Consider the following 21,400-nt stretch of genomic DNA (forward strand, 5'->3'; position numbering starts at 1 on the left):
CCATTCAGAGCCTGTCCCACCTGAGAATCCAGCCTATATATACCAAACCCAGACAATATTGATGAAGCCAAGAAGTACATGCTGACAGGAGCCTGATATAACTGTCTCCTGAGAGCTCAGCCAAAGCATGACAAATACAGAGGTGAATGCTAGCAGCAAACCCGTGAACTGAGAATGGGATGCCTGTTGGAGGAGTTAGAGAAAGCATTGAAGGAACTGAAGGGGCTTGCAACCCCATAAGAACAACAATGCCAACCAACCAGATCTCCCAGGGACTAAACCACTACCCAAAGACTACACATGGAGTGACCCAAGGCTCCAGTTTCATATGAAGCAGAGAATGGCCTTGTTGGGCACCAATGGGAGAAGAAGCCCTTGGTCCTGCCAAGGCTGGACATCCCAGTGTAGGGGAATGTCAGGGCGGGGAGGGTGGGATGGAGGGGAGTGTTTGGGGAGGGGGAACACCCTCATAGAAGAAGATGAGATAGGGGGCTTATGGATGGGAAACTGGGAAATGTAAATAAAAATATTCAATAAAAAATAAGAAACCGAAATCAAAAAAGAAAGATAGAAAAAGATAGTGTCTTTACATTCTATAGCACTCTCCCTGCATACAAATTCTTTTTAAACTTCTCTCCTACTTGGGTCTTTACAGTGTTCACATTTAGATTAGACAGAACTATATCTATGGGTGCATTTAACTTTCTATATTGCAACACGAGCAAATATACTGAATAACAAATTAATTACAAAAATTTCAGATTACTCTCTCAATAAGTTTACTACATAATTTCCTCTCCCTGTACCCAAAACTATCATATTATCTTTTTTTTTTCATTGAGAAAGGTTCTTATATAGCCCAGGAAGACCTTGACCCAGATATGTGGCTTAGGATGATCCTTTTGCATCCATCTCTGGAGTGCTAGAATTATAGGTACTGTGCCCAGCTGCGCGTGCTTTTAAATGCCTTTAAGATTTCATCAAAATAAACTCTGGTCATTTTTAAAATGTGTCACAAGACAGTATAAACTGGGGAGATCCTGCTTACAACTGGAGATGGCATGAACTGAAGAGGCCCTGCTCACATAGGAGACTGTATGAATTCGAGAGGCCATGCTCACGCTGAGAGACAGGATAAACTGGAGAGGCCTTGCTCACACAGGAGACTGACCTAGAGAGACCCTGCTCATACTGGGAGAAGACTGTACCTGAGAAGCTGCCGGGTTGAAGGCCACTTCAGTAACTGTATCTGTGTGTCCCGCAAGACGGTACAAAAAGCTGCTCGAGCCCATTTCATACACGTAAGCCTAGGAGACAAGATAAGCAGATGTTCTGGGCTGACAGGGCTGGTGACCAGCTCCAAACCATGGCTCAACTATGCTCTGTGACTGACTCAGAACACAGTGACAGTTAACAAGATTAACATGGTGCCATTCAAATTACAGGACTTAGTCACAAAGCTCCTCTCACCTCTAAATGCAGACATACCGTCTATTTCCTGTCATAAGCCCTTGCTATCTTAGCGCCTCCTGTAAGGTTCTGGTTCTGCTGGGCATGGATAGACTGCACGTGATGTGAGATAGAAGGTGATGTCACCAGCTGTATATGTTGCTATGGGATCCATGGTTCAATCCCTCTGATTTCACCTCAGGCATTTAGTCAGAGGCTAAGGGCCCCCCTCCATTCACAGTCCTGTGACCAAAATGTACACACTCTTTACTCTGTCACAAGCCTCTGTGACTCCCTCCGAAGAGTGTGAAGCAAGTATTCTTATTTGATGATTAATACTTAGGAAGGTGCACAGCCTTTCCATGTCAACCCCAATTTAAAGTTCCACATTACAGGAGAAGATGCCACCACTGTCCCCGTGTTTACCCTGAGAGAACAGGGTACCTTTGGCTTAGAACGTAAGTACCTTTGGTTTTCTGCCATTGACTGGGAAATATCTCTACCAAATCAGCTGCTCTTCCCACGTGTAGTAGTTACTTCCTTGTTGATGTGATAAAATAGCATAACCAAAGCAACTTAAGGAAAAAGGTTATTTTCGCTTACAGGCCACACGGTAGGGAAGGCGCAGTAGCAGGTGACAAACAAGAACTGGCTGGTTACATTTTCGCCCACACATAGGAATTAGAGGGAGGCTCTGAGGTGGGCTGAGGCTGTAGGCTTTGCAAGCTTGCTCCAGTTGCATGCTGGCAAGGCCGCATTTGCTGAGGTCCCATAAACCTTCCCAAACAGTGCCATCAATTAAGGACCAGCTGTTCAAACACCTAAGTCCATGGAGAGAATTTTCATTCAAATTAACATAGCACGTGTAAGATGCACATCCAGAGCGCACGTTGAACACTTCATTTGAAGGACAAAGGGTGTGTCAAAGGCATTCTCTAAAAGTCTGCTGCTAATAAAAGAAACAGCCCCCTGAAGTCCTTTTATTGTTGAGGATAGTTTTCGCTATCCTGGGTTTTTTGTTATTCCAAATGAATTTTCAAATTGCTCTTTCTACCTCTATGAAGATTTGAGTTGGAATTTTGATGGGGATTGCATTGAACCTATAGATTGCTTTCTGGAAGACGGCCATTTTTACTATATTAATCCTGCCAATCCATGAGCATGGAAGGTCTTTCCATCTTCTGAGATCGTCTTCAATTTCTTTCTTCAGAGGCTGGAAGTTCTTGTCATACAAGATACTTCACTTGCCTGGTTAGAGTCATGCCGAGGTATTTTATATTATTTGTGACTATTCTGTGGGTGTCTTTTCCCTAATTTCTTTTTCAGCCTGTTTATCCTTTGAGTAGAGGAAGGCTACTGATTTAAATTTATATCCAGCCACTTTGCTGAAATGGTTTATCAGCTGTAGGAGTACTCTGGTGAAATTTGGGGGGGGGGGCATTTAAATATACTATCATATCATGTGCAAATAGTGATATTTTGACTTCTTCCTTTCCAAGTACTATACTGAATATGTAGGGAGAGAGTGGGCAGCCTGTCTAGTCCCTGATTTTAGTGGATTGTTTCAAGTTTCTCTCCACTTAGTTTGGTGTTGGCTAATGGTTTGCTGTATATTGCTTTTGCTGTGTTTAAGTATGGGCCTTGAATTCCTGATCTTTCCAAGACTTTTATTAGGAAGGAGTGTTGAATTTTATCAAATGCTTTCTCAGCATCTAATAAGATGATTTATATCATCTTATTTTATATAGTGTTTTATATAGTGGATTACATTGATGGATTTCCATATATCCTACTTGATCATGGTGAATAATCATTTCGATGTGTTCTTAGATTTGGTTTGCAGGAATTTCATTGAGTATTTTTGCATCGATATTGATGAGGGAAATTGACTTGAAGTTCTGTTTCTTTATAGGATATTTATTACAGAGCAACCATGATTTAAAAAAAAACAACAAAACAAAACTGCATAGTATTAGTAAAGGTACAGGCAGTTAGATCAGTGGAATTTAATTGGAGACCCAGAAATGAACATACACACCTATGGTCACTTGATCTTTGACAAAGGAACTAAAACCATCCAATAGAAAAAAGACAGCATTTTTAATAAATGGTGCTAGTTCAACTGAAAGTCAGAATGTAGAAGAATGCAAATTGACCCATTCTTTTTTTTTTTTTTTATTAACTTGAGTATTTCTTATATACATTTCGAGTGTTATTCCCTTTCCCAGTTTCCGGGCAAACATCCCCCTCCCCCCTCCACTTCCTTATGGGTGTTCCCCTCCCCACCCTCCCACCATTACAGCCCTCCCCCCAACAGACTAGTTCACTGGGGGTTCAGTCTTAGCAGGACCCAGGGCTTCCCCTTCCACTGGTGCTCTTACTAGGATATTCATTGCTACCTATGAGGTCAGAGTCCAGGGTCAGTCCATGTATAGTCTTTAGGTAGTGGCTTAGTCCCTGGAAGCTCTGGTTGCTTGGCATTGTTGTACATATGGGGTCTCGAGCCCCTTCAAGCTCTTCCAGTTCTTTCTCTGATTCCTTCAACGGGGGTCCTATTCTCAGTTCAGTGGTTTGCTGCTGGCATTCGCCTCTGTATTTGCTGTATTCTGGCTGTGTCTCTCAGGAGCGATCTACATCCGGCTCCTGTCGGTCTGCACTTCTTTGTTTCATCCATCTTGTCTAATTGGGTGGCTGTATATGTATGGGCCACATGTGGGGCAGGCTCTGAATGGGTGTTCCTTCAGTCTCTGTTTTAATCTTTGCCTCTCTATTCCCTGCCAAGGGTATTCTTGTTCCCCTTTTAAAGAAGGAGTGAAGCATTCATATTTTGATCATCCGTCTTGAGTTTCATTTGTTCTAGGCATCTAGGGTAATTCCAGCATTTTGGCTAATAGCCACTTATCAATGAGTGCATACCATGTTATATCTTTCTGTGATTGGGTTAGCTCACTCAGGATGATATTTTCCAGTTCCAACCATTTGCCTACGAATTTCATAAACTCGTTGTTTTTGATAGCTGAGTAATATTCCATTGTGTAGATGTACCACATTTTCTGTATCCATTCCTCTGTTGAAGGGCATCTGGGTTCTTTCCAGCTTCTGGCTATTATAAATAAGGCTGCGATGAATATAGTGGAGCACGTGTATTTTTTATATGTTGGGGCATCTTTTGGGTATATGCCCAAGAGAGGTATAGCTGGATCCTCAGGCAGTTCAATGTCCAATTTTCTGAGGAACCTCCAGACTGATTTCCAGAATGGTTGTACCAGTCTGCAACCCCACCAACAATGGAGGAGTGTTCCTCTTTCTCCGCATCCTCGCCAGCATTTGCTGTCTCCTGAGTTTTTGATCTTAGCCATTCTCACTGGCGTGAGGTGAAATCTCAGGGTTGTTTTGATTTGCATTTCCCTTATGACTAAAGATGTTGAACATTTCTTTAGGTGTTTCTCAGCCATTCGGCATTCCTCGGCTGTGAATTCTTTGTTTAGCTCTGAACCCCATTTTTTAATAGGGTTATTTGTTTCCCTGCGGTCTAACTTCTTGAGTTCTTTGTATATTTTGGATATAAGGCCTCTATCTGTTGTAGGATTGGTAAAGATCTTTTCCCAATCTGTTGGTTGCCGTTTTGTCCTAACCACAGTGTCCTTTGCCTTACAGAAGCTTTGCAGTTTTATGAGATCCCATTTGTCGATTCTTGATCTTAGAGCATAAGCCATTGGTGTTTTGTTCAGGAAATTTTTTCCAGTGCCCATGTGTTCCAGATGCTTCCCTAGTTTTTCTTCTATTAGTTTGAGTGTGTCTGGTTTGATGTGGAGGTCCTTGATCCACTTGGACTTAAGCTTTGTACAGGGTGATAAGCATGGATCGATCTGCATTCTTCTACATGTTGCCCTCCAGTTGAACCAGCACCATTTGCTGAAAATGCTATCTTTTTTCCATTGGATGGTTTTGGCTCCTTTGTCAAAAATCAAGTGACCATAGGTGTGTGGGTTCATTTCTGGGTCTTCAATTCTATTCCATTGGTCTATCTGTCTGTCTCTGTACCAATACCATGCAGTTTTTATCACTATTGCTCTGTAATACTGCTTGAGTTCAGGGATAGTGATTCCCCATGAAGTCCTTTTATTGTTGAGGATAGCTTTAGCTATCCTGGGTTTTTTGTTATTCCAGATGAATTTGCAAATTGTTCTGTCTAACTCTTTGAAGAATTGGATTGGTATTTTGATGGGGATTGCATTGAATCTGTAGATTGCTTTTGGTAAAATGGCCATTTTTACTATATTAATCCTGCCAATCCATGAGCATGGGAGATCTTTCCATCTTCTGAGGTCTTCTTCAATTTCTTTCCTCAGTGTCCTGAAGTTCTTATTGTACGAATCTTTTACTTGCTTGGTTAAAGTCACACCGAGGTACTTTATATTATTTGGGTCTATTATGAAGGGTGTCGTTTCCCTAATTTCTTTCTCGGCTTGTTTCTCTTTTGTGTAGAGAAAGGCTACTGGTTTATTTGAGTTAATTTTATACCCAGCCACTTTGCTGAAGTTGTTTATCAGCTTTAGTAGTTCTCTGGTGGAACTTTTGGGATCACTTAAATATACTATCATATCATCTGCAAATAGTGATATTTTGACTTCTTCTTTTCCGATCTGTATCCCCTTGACCTCCTGTAGAGAGCGGTGCAGCGAAACAAAGATGGCGCCGACATCCAGCCTTGTCTGGATATAAACGACTTACTGCGCATGTGCAGGCTTGTCCCCTTGCTAGGGCTCCCTCTAGTGGTGAACAGCGGTACTGCACATGTGCGGTTTATTCACCAGGTGTTAGTTGACCGTTAATATGCTAATGAGGTGATTCATTCTCCGCCAATCCCTGGAGGACAAGTAGTGGGGTGATCCAAGCCCCACCACTCCCTGAGAGATAATTAGCATACTGCTGTCTATATAAGCCGAGCGATTTTGCTGCTCGGGGTCCCTGTTCAGAAGAGCTGTAACACTGAGAAGAGCTGAAACACTAAGAAGAGCTGTAACACAGTAAAGGCTTGCTCGCAGAAGAATCCTGTTGCCGCGCGTCGTTCTTGCTGGCGGGACATTGGGCGCGCGACAAGTGGTGCCGAGACCCGGGAACCAACATCGCCGGTGCCGAGGGGACCCTTCAGTGTGCTGAAGAGGATTCAGAACTGCGAGAAGGTAAATTAAAAAGCATGCCCCTTTTTCGATTTAGTCTTGCCATGGAGGGATTGTTGCTCGTTTTTATAGTGACTGTTGTCTTCTTACTAGTTGTGTTAAAATGTGAGGACATAGTCAAGGCAGGACAGAACATTCAAGAGAGCATGTCAGAAACGGAGCAGAGTGAGAAAATAGGAGCGCGCAAAAAGAAAAAAGTTACTAAAACAAAAGTGAGAGGCTTCTTTCCCTTAGTAGCTGAGCCTGCTTGAGTGGTTTATTGTGCTATCCTCTGATACCTGCTGCTGGGTGCTGTGAGGCGCAATCAGGAAGGCTCTGAAGTGGCAACATGGCAGTCCCTGACTTTCAGGAGTAGCACAAAGGGAGGAAGCATTAAGAAATGATTCAGTGAGAGTTCTCTGCACCCAAATCCCGTGGGAGGGAGAGCTAAACCTTCAGAGAGGCAGACAAGCCTGGGAAACCAGAAGTGACTGCTCCCTGCACACACATCTCGGACGCCAGAGGAAAAAGCCAAAGACCATCTGGAACCCTGGTGCACTGAAGCTCCCGGAAGGGGCGGCACAGGTCTTCCTGGTTGCTGCCGCTGCAGAGAGCCCGTGGGGAGCACCCCACGAGCGAACCTGAGCCTCGGGACCACAGGTAAGACCAAATTTTCTGCTGCAAGAAAGCTGCCTGGTGAACTCAAGACACAGGCCCACAGGAACAGCTGAAGACCTGTAGAGAGGAAAAACTACACGCCAGAAAGCAGAACACTCTGTCCCCATAACTGACTGAAAGAGAGGAAAACAGGTCTACAGCACTCCTGTCACACAGGCTTATAGGACAGTCTAGCCACTGTCAGAAATAGCAGAACAAAGTAACACTAGAGATAATCTGATGGCGAGAGGCAAGCGCAGGAACCCAAGCAACAGAAACCAAGACTACATGGCACCATCGGAGCCCAATTCTCCCATCAAAACAAACATGGAATATCCAAACACACCAGAAAAGCAAGATCTAGTTTCAAAATCATATTTGATCATGATGCTGGAGGACTTCAAGAAAGACATGAAGAACTCCCTTAGAGAACAAGTAGAAGCCTACAGAGAGGAATCGCAAAAATCCCTGAAAGAATTCCAGGAAAACACAATCAAACAGTTGAAGGAATTAAAAATGGAAATAGAAGCAATCAAGAAAGAACACATGGAAACAACCCTGGATATAGAAAACCAAAAGAAGAGACAAGGAGCTGTAGATACAAGCCTCACCAACAGAATTCAAGAGATGGAAGAGAGAATCTCAGGAGCAGAAGATTCCATAGAAATCATTGACTCAACTGTCAAAGATAATGTAAAGCAGAAAAAGCTACTGGTCCAAAACATACAGGAAATCCAGGACTCAATGAGAAGATCAAACCTAAGGATAATAGGTATAGAAGAGAGTGAAGACTCCCAGCTCAAAGGACCAGTAAATATCTTCAACAAAATCATAGAAGAAAACTTCCCTAACCTAAAAAAAGAGATACCCATAGACATACAAGAAGCCTACAGAACTCCAAATAGATTGGACCAGAAAAGAAACACCTCCCGTCACATAATTGTCAAAACACCAAACGCACAAAATAAAGAAAGAATATTAAAAGCAGTAAGGGAAAAAGGTCAAGTAACATATAAAGGGAGACCTATCAGAATCACACCAGACTTCTCGCCAGAAACTATGAAGGCCAGAAGATCCTGGACTGATGTCATACAGACCCTAAGAGAACACAAATGCCAGCCCAGGTTACTGTATCCAGCAAAACTCTCAATTAACATTGATGGAGAAACCAAGATATTCCATGACAAAACCAAATTTACACAATATCTTTCTACAAATCCAGCACTACAAAGGATAATAAATGGTAAAGCCCAACATAAGGAGGCAAGCTATACCCTAGAAGAAGCAAGAAACTAATCGTCTTGGCAACAAAACAAAGAGAATGAAAGCACACAAACATAACCTCACATCCAAATATGAATATAAAGGGAAGCAATAATCACTATTCCTTAATATCTCTCAATATCAATGGCCTCAACTCCCCAATGAAAACACATAGATTAACAAACTGGATACGCAATGAGGACCCTGCATTCTGCTGCCTACAGGAAACACACCTCAGAGACAAAGACAGACACTACCTCAGAGTGAAAGGCTGGAAAACAACTTTCCAAGCAAATGGTCAGAAGAAGCAAGCTGGAGTAGCCATTCTAATATCAAATAAAATCAATTTCCAACTAAAAGTCATCAAAAAAGATAAGGAAGGACACTTCATATTCATCAAAGGAAAAATCCACCAAGATGAACTCTCAATCCTAAATATCTATGCCCCAAATACAAGGGCACCTACATACGTAAAAGAAACCTTACTAAAGCTCAAAACACACATTGCACCTCACACAACAATAGTGGGAGACTTCAACACCCCACTCTCATCAATGGACAGATCATGGAAACAGAAATTAAACAGTGATGTCGACAGACTAAGAGAAGTCATGAGCCAAATGGACTTAACGGATATTTATAGAACATTCTATCCTAAAGCAAAAGGATATACCTTCTTCTCAGCTCCTCATGGTACTTTCTCCAAAATTGACCATATAATTGGTCAAAAAACGGGCCTCAACAGGTACAGAAAGATAGAGATAATCCCATGCGTGCTATCGGACCACCACGGCCTAAAACTGGTCTTCAATAACAAAAAGGGAAGAATGCCCACATATACGTGGAAATTGAACAATGCTCTACTCAATGATAACCTGGTCAAGGAAGAAATAAAGAAAGAAATTAAAAACTTTTTAGAATTTAATGAAAATGAAGATACAACATACCCAAACTTATGGGACACAATGAAAGCTGTGCTAAAAGGAAAACTCATAGCGCTGAGTGCCTGCAGAAAGAAACAGGAAAGAGCATATGTCAGCAGCTTCACAGCACACCTAAAAGCTCTAGAACAAAAAGAAGCAAATACACCCAGGAGGAGTAGAAGGCAGGAAATAATCAAACTCAGAGCTGAAATCAACCAAGTAGAAACAAAAAGGACCATAGAAAGAATCAACAGAACCAAAAGTTGGTTCTTTGAGAAAATCAACAAGATAGATAAACCCTTAGCCAGACTAACGAGAGGACACAGAGAGTGCGTCCAAATTAACAAAATTAGAAATGAAAAGGGAGACATAACTACAGATTCAGAGGAAATTCAAAAAATCATCAGATCTTACTATAAAAACCTATATTCAACAAAATTTGAAAATCTTCAGGAAATGGACAATTTCCTAGACAGATACCAGGTATCGAAGTTAAATCAGGAACAGATAAACCAGTTAAACAACCCCATAACTCCTAAGGAAATAGAAGCAGTCATTAAAGGTCTTCCAACCAAAAAGAGCCCAGGTCCACACGGGTTTAGTGCAGAATTCTATCAAACCTTCATAGAAGACCTCATACCAATATTATCGAAACTATTCCACAAAATTGAAACAGATGGAGCACTACCGAATTCCTTCTACGAAGCCACAATTACTCTTATACATAAACCACACAAAGACACAACAAAGAAAGAGAACTTCAGACCAATTTCCCTTATGAATATCGACGCAAAAATACTCAATAAAATTCTGGCAAACCGAATTCAAGAGCACATCAAAACAATCATCCACCATGATCAAGGAGGCTTCATCCCAGGCATGCAGGGATGGTTTAATATACGGAAAACCATCAACGTGATCCATCATATAAACAAACTGAAAGAACAAAACCACATGATCATTTCATTAGATGCTGAGAAAGCATTTGACAAAATTCAACACCCCTTCATGATAAAAGTCCTGGAAAGAATAGGAATTCAAGGCCCATACCTAAACATAGTAAAAGCCATATACAGCAAACCAGTTGCTAACATTAAACTAAATGGAGAGAAACTTGAAGCAATCCCACTAAAATCAGGGACTAGACAAGGCTGCCCACTCTCTCCCTACTTATTCAATATAGTTCTTTAAGTTCTAGCCAGAGCAATCAGACAACAAAAGGAGATCAAGGGGATACAGATCGGAAAAGAAGAAGTCAAAATATCACCATTTGCAGATGACATGATAGTATATTTAAGTGATCCCAAAAGTTCCACCAGAGAACTACTAAAGCTGATAAACAACTTCAGCAAAGTGGCTGGGTATAAAATTAACTCAAATAAATCAGTAGCCTTCCTCTATACAAAAGAGAAACAAGCCGAGAAAGAAATTAGGGAAACGACACCCTTCATAATAGACCCAAATAATATAAAGTACCTCGGTGTGACTTTAACCAAGCAAGTAAAAGATCTGTACAATAAGAACTTCAAGACACTGAGGAAAGAAATTGAAGAAGACCTCAGAAGATGGAAAGATCTCCCATGCTCATGGATTGGCAGGATTAATATAGTAAAAATGGCCATTTTACCAAAAGCAATCTACAGATTCAATGCAATCCCCATCAAAATACCAATCCAATTCTTCAAAGAGTTAGACAGAACAATTTGCAAATTCATCTGGAATAACAAAAAACCCAGGATAGCTAAAGCTATCCTCAACAATAAAAGGACTTCATGGGGAATCACTATCCCTGAACTCAAGCAGTATTACAGAGCAATAGTGATAAAAACTGCATGGTATTGGTACAGAGACAGACAGATAGACCAATGGAATAGAATTGAAGACCCAGAAATGAACCCACACACCTATGGTCACTTGATTTTTGACAAAGGAGCCAAAACCATCCAATGGAAAAAAGATAGCATTTTCAGCAAATGGTGCTGGTTCAACTGGAGGGCAACATATAGAAGAATGCAGATCGATCCATGCTTATCACCCTGTACAAAGCTTAAGTCCAAGTGGATCAAGGACCTCCACATCAAACCAGACACACTCAAACTAATAGAAGAAAAACTAGGGAAGCATCTGGAACACATGGGCACTGGAAAAAATTTCCTGAACAAAACACCAATGGCTTATGCTCTAAGATCAAGAATCGACAAATGGGATCTCATAAAACTGCAAAGCTTCTGTAAGGCAAAGGACACGGTGGTTAGGACAAAACGGCAACCAACAGATTGGGAAAAGATCTTTACCAATCCTACAACAGATAGAGGCCTTATATCCAAAATATACAAAGAACTCAAGAAGTTAGACCGCAGGGAAACAAATAACCCTATTAAAAAATGGGGTTCAGAGCTAAACAAAGAATTCACAGCTGAGGAATGCCGAATGGCTGAGAAACACCTAAAGAAATGTTCAACATCTTTAGTCATAAGGGAAATGCAAATCAAAACAACCCTGAGATTTCACCTCACACCAGTGAGAATGGCTAAGATAAAAAACTCAGGTGACAGCAGATGCTGGCGAGGATGTGGAGAAAGAGGAACACTCCTCCATTGTTGGTGGGGTTGCAGACTGGTAAAACCATTCTGGAAATCAGTCTGGAGGTTCCTCAGAAAATTGGACATTGAACTGCCTGAGGATCCAGCTATACCTCTCTTGGGCATATACCCAAAAGATGCCTCAACATATAAAAGAGACACGTGCTCCACTATGTTCATCGCAGCCTTATTTATAATAGCCAGAAAATGGAAAGAACCCAGATGCCCTTCAACAGAGGAATGGATACAGAAAATGTGGTACATCTACACAATGGAATATTACTCAGCTATCAAAAACAACGAGTTTATGAAATTCGTAGGCAAATGGTTGGAACTGGAAAATATCATCCTGAGTGAGCTAACCCAATCACAGAAAGACATACATGGTATGCACTCATTGATAAGTGGCTATTAGCCCAAATGCTTGAATTACCCTAGATCCCTAGAACAAACGAAACTCAAGACGGATGATCAAAATGTGAATGCTTCACTCTTTCTTTAAATGAGGAAAAAGAATACCCTTGGCAGGGAAGGGAGAGGCAAAAATTAAAACAGAGACTGAAGGAACACCCATTCAGAGCCTGCCCCACATGTGGCCCATACATATACAGCCACCCAATTAGACAAGATGGATGAAGCAAAGAAGTGCAGACCGACAGGAGCCAGATGTAGATCGCTCCTGAGAGACACAGCCAGAATACAGCAAATACAGAGGCGAATGCCAGCAGCAAACCACTGAACTGAGAATAGGTCCCCTGTTGAAGGAATCAGAGAAAGAACTGGAAGAGCTTGAAGGGGCTCGAGACCTCATATGAACAACAATGCCAAGCAACCAGAGCTTCCAGGGACTAAGCCACTACCTAAAGACTATATATGGACTGACCCTGGACTCTGACCCCATAGGTAGCAATGAATATCCTAGTAAGAGCACCAGTGGAAGGGGAAGCCCTGGGTCCTGCTAAGACTGAACCCCCAGTGAACTAGACTATGGGGGGAGGGCGGCAATGGGGGGAGGGTTGGGAGGGGAACACCCATAAGGAAGGGGAGGGGGGAGGGGGTTTTTGCCCGGAAACCGGGAAAGGGAATAACACTTGAAATGTATATAAGAAATACTCAAGTTAATAAAAAAAAAAAAAAAAAAAAAAACAAAACAAAAGTGAAAGAGATACAAAAGGCGGAAGAAATGCTGCTGGAGGAAAAAATAGGTATACCCCAGAGGATGAAGTACAAGTCATCCGGAGAGGATACTTTGTATCTATTAAAAGAATCAGAAGCCTTAGAACTGACTGCTAGTGACTCTGAGCAAGAGTTGTCAGAGTCGGAGGAGGAGGAATTAGAGGAAGAGGCAGCCCGATATGAGGAAGAAAGATATGGGCCTAGGTGGAGAGCCACTGTGAAGAAACCGAAAGTTATTAATGCCTCGGTGGCCTCCACTCCCCCGCCTTATATAGAGGGGAAGTGTGAGTACTCTTTCTGTCCACCTGAAACACAGCGAGCACTTAGGCAAATGTTTCCTGTGTTTGAGGACGATGGCGTTCGTCCTCATCAGCCCCTAGAGCACAAGCAAGTTAAGGAACTGGCAGAGTCTGTTCGTGCCTATGGGGTTACTGCTAATTTTACCATGTCACGGGTAGAAAGACTAGCAAGCATTGCCATGACTCCAGCAGACTGGCAATCTGTGACAAAGGCCTGTCTTCTTAGCATGGGACAGTATATTGAGTGGAAGGCATTGTGGCACGATGCTTGCCAAGCACAAGCACGTGCAAATGCAGCAGCAGGACAACCTGCCTGGACATTTGACATGTTAACTGGACAAGGGCAATGGGCCAATAATCAAACTGCCTTCCCCTTGGAGGTATATGCCCAGATTGCTATTGGTGCTGTCAAGGCATGGAAAGCTCTAACTAACAGAGGAGAGGTGTCCGGGAACCTGACCAAGGTCATCCAAGGACCAAGTGAGCCTTTCTCAGATTTTGTGGCCCGCATGATGGAGGCTGCTGGTAGGATTTTTGGAGACCAAGACCAGGCCATGCCCTTAATAGAACAGTTAGTTTTTGAACAATGTACCAAAGAATGCCGCAATGCAATCCTTCCCTGGAAATCTAAGGGGCTGCAGGCTTGGCTGAAAGCCTGTAGGGAAATAGGAGGACCACTTACCAATACTGGTCTAGCCGCGGCTATATTACAAGGACAAAGGCGGCCTGGCCTCTCTAGCAGAGGCATCATGTGTTTCCAATGTGGAAAGCCCGGTCATATGAAAAGGGAGTGCAGGAATCAGAATCCTGGCTTTAATCCAAAGAAAGCCCCAGGACTGTGTCCAAAGTGTAAGAAAGGGAAACATTGGGCCAATGAGTGCAGGTCAGTAAAGGACATAACAGGGAAACCCTTGGATATGTCAAAAAACGTCCAACGGGGCCCCCGTCCTCAGGGCCCTCAAATATATGGGGCAACCAGCTCCCCAGTAACCTGGGCTCATCAAACTTCCCCAGGAGAGCCACTCCGGGTTCCGCATGATTAGACCTCCGTGCCACCTCCAGAATCGTCCTAACCCCTCAAATGGGGGTGCAGCCTATCCCCTCTGACTTTCATGGCCCTTTACCACCCAATACAGTTGGGCTGCTTTTAGGACGCTCCTCTACTACTCTTAAAGGATTGGTGGTACATCCTGGGGTTATTGATCAAGATTATGAGGGCCAGTTGAAGATCATGTGCTCCTCCCCACGAGGTCTCTTCTCCATTTCCCCAGGTGACCGGATTGCACAATTGCTTGTTTTACCCAGTTATCACGCCCAGTTTAAATCGGGAAGTACAAAAAGAGGAAAGAAGGGTTTCGGCTCTACGGGCACTGATTCAGCATATCTTATGGTCGATTTACACGCTCGACCTACTCTGATCCTAACCATTGAAGGAAAGACATTTGAGGGAATTCTAGATACAGGGGCAGACAAAAGCATTATCTCCACTAAATGGTGGCCTACAAAATGGCCCATTACTCAATCTTCCCATTCATTACAAGGTTTAGGTTATGAAGCTAGTCCAACTATTAGCTCTAGGCCCTTAAAGTGGAAAGCCCCAGAAGGACAGGAGGGTAGTTTCGTCCCATATGTTCTTCCTTTACCTGTCAACTTATGGGGAAGAGATATTTTGGCTGAGTTAGGGCTTAAACTTATGAATGAGAATTCCCTACCAGCACAGAGAATGGTAAGGGATATGGGGTATGTCCCAGGAAAAGGCATTGGTAAGCATCACCAAGGAACTACAGAGCCAATTCAACCCACTGCAAAACCCGATCGTCACGATCTGGGTTTTTCTTAGGGGCCATTGAGGTGGCTATGCCCATTCCGTGGATAACAGAGGAAGCTGTATGGGTTCCTCAATGGCCTCTCTCCTCTGAAAAGCTGGAGGCCGCTCACCAATTAGTAAAGGAACAGTTGCAATTAGGACATTTGGAACCTTCAAGCTCACCCTGGAATACTCCAATATTTGTTATAAAAAAGAAGTCAGGAAAATGGAGACTATTGCATGATCTTAGAGCAATTAATACACAAATGAAATTGTATGGATCAGTCCAACGCGGTCTTCCGCTTCTTTCTGCCTTGCCAAAGCAATGGGAGGTTATTATAATAGATATTAAGGATTGCTTTTTCTCTATTCCTTTACATCCTAAGGATAAAGAGAGGTTTGCCTTTACTCTGCCTGCAATAAATCATGTGGAGCCTGATGAGCGCTATCAATGGAAAGTCTTGCCCCAGGGGATGGCAAACAGCCCCACTATATGTCAGTTATATGTACAACAGGCCCTGACTCCTGTCAGAGGGCAATATCCATCACTAACGATTCTTCATTACATGGATGATATACTCCTTTGTGGATCCAAACCTCAAGAGCTTGAGATAGCATATGCTGACTTAATTAAACATTTCCAACAGTTTGGGCTAACTATAGCTACTGAAAAGGTTCAGAGATCGCTGATGGGCAAGTTTTTAGGAGCCGTTGTACATCCAGAAGTTATTACTCCACAAAAAATTGAAATCAGGTGAGATCACCTACAAACCTTAAATGATTTTCAAAAACTTTTGGGAGATATTAATTGGCTACGGCCATTCCTGAAAATATCTACTGCTGAGTTAAAACCTTTGTTTGATATATTGGAAGGGGATCCGCAATTAACATCCCCGCGATCCCTGTCTATGGAGGCTGTAGAGGCCCTCCAAAAGGTGGAGAAGACTCTTTCTGAGGCTCAATTAGTAAGGATACAACCTGATGAACCTTTTGAGCTATGTGTTTTGCAAACTGCTAAATTACCCACTGCGGTGTTATGGCAGAATGGCCCCTTACTTTGGATTCACCCACAAGCCTCTCTGGCTAAAACCATAGAGTGGTACCCCTAAGCAGTGGCAAGATTGGCTATGAGAGGACTAAAAGTAGCTGTAACTCATTTTGGTAAACATCCAATAAAAATTGTTATACCCTATACTGCAGAACAGCTCCAAGTGCTGGCTGCTACAAATGATGACTGGGCAATACTTGTGTGCATCTTTTCAGGGGTGTTTGATAATCACTACCCCAGGCACCCCATTTTGACCTTTGCAAAATGTCATCCCCTTGTGTTTCCCCGGGTTACCAGCATGGTACCAGCTGCTTCTCCAGTCCCATCTACCCCTTGTCCTTTTGATTGTTAAGGCCTGAGCCACCTTTCCAGAGCTGCCCCTTATCTTTTTGATGCACGTCAAGTGGTATCTCCTGTTGGTTCTGTTTGCTTTTCCTTTGTACTGATGGCATAGCCCTTTTGCATACACCAGATGGCCATACAGAGAAGTGTCAATTCAAGCCACTTTGGGGCCATCAGTCTTTGACATTTGCCTAAATTTCTTCCTTCATTTAAGACTTCAGAGAATTCTCTAATGCAATCATTCATCCCTACTTGTCCAGAATTCTCTGAAAAAAGTTGTCTGCCATCAAGTAGGATACTAACTAGACATACAGGGCACAGTAAAGACCAGACGAATGTTACTCTTGCCCTTACAAAGAAGTAAGCCTTGTCATGGGGACTGTGCTGTCATTGTTCTGAGACCAACCTGGTTGGTATGCTGGTTCTACTTTTGTCTTCAGCTATTAGTTTTGAGGTCTTAGATATTATCTTGGGTATACAGATATTTAAAGTGATGTCTTACACATCAACTCTAGTTCTTTGATACCTATCTATTCCTCCCCTGGCCAGTGTCCTTTGATGCTGTCCCGATGGCTTATACGGCCAGCCTACCTTCCTGATCCTCTACTATGACTTCCCTAGGTGACCAGGATACCCTTCTGCTTCTTTCATATAGCTTCACTGCATGGCCTTTTTCTCTCTATGGCCTCGCCATGTGTCCACAACACCCTCATACTTTTCCCCATCATTTGGCTCTCCTCACATCTTCTAATGCAGAGCTGATTCACCTGTTCACCAGAGTTATCTGTTGTCTGAGTTGGGATAGCATCCAGAGACCAGAGTAGGGTACTGTTGGACTGGCATTGCTTTTAAGTACTCTCCATTGGGACGTGGGAAGTCCATTCACTCGTTTATTTAGAAACAATTCTCTGACTTTTAAAGGCTCTCTAGTGTCTGCACTAGAGCTCTCCTACCTAATGCTTTTCCCAAGTAACTGAACAGTCAGACCAGAGACTATTGGTTTCTCAGTACAGAACTTTCTAAGACCAAGTTTCTTCAGGTCTACTGTGGAGGAAAATAAACTTTTCTTCAAACTAATACTTCCCTTCTATCTTGTTCTCAACAGTCATTATTTCTTCTGGGTTTTCTAGACACACATTTTTTCTTGTACAAGTAAAGATGGCTTTTCTGTGCCTTTCCATAATGGCATCCATGAGTGGCTTTGTCTAAAAGAGCACTTGCCTCTGAGACCCTGATAAACAGAGACAAACTTCAGTGTCCCAGCTATTATGGCTCTATTTTTTCCTTAGGAACATGCTAACTTTGAGATAAGCATTTTGTCATTTTAAGAGAATATTAATAGATTTGCTTCTACTGGAGGATTTATGAATAAGTCTAGGATTACACTAAAATGACTGTTCTGTACCTATGGAGATGCTTAAATGACTGTATTTTTAATGTCAGTTATTAATAGAATATGTTTTTACTAGTAGATTGCTTGGTATTTGATCATTTTGCATTTCTTGACATAAACCCATCTTGGTGTGATACATAGCTATCAATATGTTGTTGGGTTCTATTTGTTCCTATTTCATTTCAAAGTTTTTCATTGATATTCATAAGTTAAAAGCAGCTTTTTTCTGAAATATTATAAAGTTTTTTCACATCAATTATATTCACTAAAAACAGAATAACCATGATGCATTCTTTAGATATTTGTGATTTGAAATGGGTATTATTGAATCTTGCTGATCTTTAAGAGTTGAGTAAAAATTCCCTGAGCCTGGCACTTTCCTACAAAAGAACTCTTGAAATATTTCTCTATTTTCAATCTATAAAAACTAGTCCTTTCCATTTAACTTTTCTTTGGGGGAGGATTTTGGAAGGTATTATTGAGGGGATTCCTGTCTATGGAAACTATGCTGGATATGAGTCGCCCATTTAAGTGCGGTTCATTACAATAGGACCTACAGGAGTGGATTAATATCATGATCAGAGGGTGAGCTGAGTCCCTCTGGACTCTGACAAAGTAGCTGGGAGGCTGAGGCAAGAAGGTCCATCTGAGTATACAGCTAGGTTCTATTGTAAACCACCTCAGATCACCTCCACAAACTCCAAAGAAGGTACAGGGAATTCCTTTCTTTAGATTTTATGCTTCTTGAAGGGGCTGAATTACACTTGTAGTTTTTAATACATCACCAACAAATGTGATAAACATTTAAATTGTACAGTGAAGACAATTTATAAGTAAAAAAATGCTTATACTTGTTTTACATTTATATATTACTGCTATATACCAGGTGAAAGGACACAGAGTTACTTTTTACTCTTTGACCAATGCCCGCACCCTTATTGAAAAAAAAAATGTTCATTCTTCTCACTTAAGCCTCCACTGATTGTTAACCTTCAGGCATGGTTTTTGCAAATGTTCTTTCACATAGAGCATAGAGGTATACACAATAAAACACTACAAACCCACCGACTTAAAGGTTGACTGTCAGCCTTCCCAATGCCGTGACCCTTTAACATGGTTCCTCATGTTGTGGTGACCACTCAACCACAAATTATTTTGTTACTACTTCATAACTATAATTTTGCTACTGTTATGAATTGTAACATAAATATATCTGGTATGCGATATATCTGAAATGTGATCCCCAAAGGAGTTCGGCCGTCAGGTTGGAAATTGCTGCTATCAATGCTGTCTGAAAGAGCAGAAGAATGGCCCTCACGTCCATCCCAACCTGACAGAGGAGTAACCAAAGCACTGCATGGATTCCTTTCCGTGACAGCGGAACTGGATGGTGCTTAAATGCCAAACACTCGTTTCTGGAAAAGGCCAAAGCACTGTGACATAAAATCTCAGAAAAACACTTCTCTTTGCTTATGTTACTTGAATGCGAAGTGCTAGTCGTAAAGAGCTTGTGATAAATGGTGGTGGACTCAAACAGTATAGTCGGTGGTGCATAAGTCTTCAAAGCTTCAGAGTAAAGTCTGCAATTGTTCTTGAAACTGGTATGGCAGTATTCCAGAGAAACCAGTGAGTGCTGCATAAATGCCGGTTAGGTATGTCTTTTCTTTTCTAAGCTGTTCTTTTTTTTCCTATGATTTCAGTGATCGTTGGTCTTAATTTGCATCTCCTTGAGAAGAAATCAGCTGAGCATGCATGCAACTTGCCATCATGATGTCCTGTCCTTCTTGTTGACAGTGGTCTCTTTCTTCTCCCATGGAAGCCTCAGCTCATTGTGGAGAGTATGTTGAGGGGCTGGGCCAAGACAAGGAGTGCTGGGCACTTCACTACCCTATACCAGTACCACGTAAGCATCCATAAGCTCAGACCCAGGTTCTTGTTTGTGCACCATCATTTTTGTGCCTCTTGATATGGAATTTTATGAGGACAAGTTATAGAAGACAAGTGACCATCAAGTGACCTCTCAGAAAAGTCTGAGACACACAGTGGAGCAGGAGGGAGGGGTAGCAGTTTCTAGCCAGGAAGCATCAAGGTCTCATGAGGGAGCTGGCCTCCTTATGGGAGAAGCCACTGCCCCCAGCTATGTGGCAATGTGTTCCACAGCCTAGGGACACTATAAGATCTCTAAGTTCTACATGTGCAGGAGCTGTGGATGTAGCACAGAAGAATGGTGGAGAGGAAGAATTGCAACTACACTGGGAGAAGCATGCAGTTCTCTAAGAACCCGACAGAGACAGGGAATGCCTAGTTACAGATGAACTGCACATATGTGTAACACTTGATCCATCACTTTGTCACTCCTACACCACATGCTACAGTCATTCATGGAGCAGGTACCCATGTCTGGGATGACTAATACATGAAGAAATGAATGACGGATGTGAGAGTGTATTGTGACTCAGTAAAAATGAGCCGTTCATAGTCACAGCTTACTATCTATGGACTTCTAATGCTGGGTAACTATCTTAAAATACTGTCAGGCATGAAATGGATTTTTATCCCAGTACTCCACGGGGCTCAAGGTCTATTCGATTACACCACCTAGAAATCCTAAACTCAGAGCAAGCACACATACATACATGTCTGTCCTCTGCACCACAAGCCATGAGCTTTCCACAAGGACTAAAAGCAACTCCACAAGGGTAAGAGCGGTTTGGATGCCCTTCAAAGCAGCGAACACACCTGCAGGGTACAAAGAAACAACTGAGCAGAAAATAGTTGCTACCTCTTAAGACAAATTAAAAGATACCAAGATATTTTCCTTTACAAAATGAACAAGTTGATTTTTTAAATATTTTTTCTTTGACGTCTGTGTGTGTGCTGAGAATCAAACCCTCAGCTACTTTTACATACTAGACAAACACTCTACCGCTGAACTACATCCTGGAAAAAACTTCATATTGAGAATTATTAAATGGCATATAATTAAAGGGATCTTTAAAATAATTTAAACATTTTTCAAAAATAATAAATTCCCACAGATGACAAAACTAAGAATGAACTCACCTTTACATATGAGATAACAAGCATTTTCTAGTGATTATTATAAATTTTTCAAAACATTCTTATAAAATCACAAATTATGTAGAGAAACAAGCCCACAGCTTTAGGGGAGGTGCAGCACTCTAATAAGAAGACTGAATTCCTCAATCACTTACCAGGTACTACATAAGCCCCCTCACAGAGACAAATTAATGAGTTTGTGCAACTTTATCAGGTGGGAACCTCCAACACCAATAAGC

The 21,400-nt window shown here is 42.0% G+C and overlaps 1 protein-coding gene across 53 annotated transcripts in view; it reads right to left on the bottom strand.

The window, feature by feature from the left end:
* The window catches only part of Wdr27 (WD repeat domain 27), a 120,453-nt gene that overhangs the window by 41,206 nt on the left and 57,847 nt on the right, over positions 1 to 21,400 (bottom strand). For 34 of the 53 annotated variants that reach the window (NR_197274.1, NR_197275.1, NM_001432195.1 and 31 more), the window contains 2 exon segments: positions 1,209 to 1,307; positions 20,738 to 20,840. Coding sequence is in view for 42 of the 45 variants with exons in the window: in NM_001432195.1 (NP_001419124.1) it covers positions 1,209 to 1,307; positions 20,738 to 20,840 (202 nt within the window). In the remaining 3 variants the exon portion in view is untranslated. 53 annotated transcript variants of the gene reach the window in all.

Source organism: Rattus norvegicus, chromosome 1, assembly GCF_021556685.1.
Source record: "Rattus norvegicus strain SHRSP/BbbUtx chromosome 1, alternate assembly SHRSP_T2T, whole genome shotgun sequence".
Taxonomy (NCBI): Eukaryota; Metazoa; Chordata; class Mammalia; order Rodentia; family Muridae; genus Rattus; species Rattus norvegicus.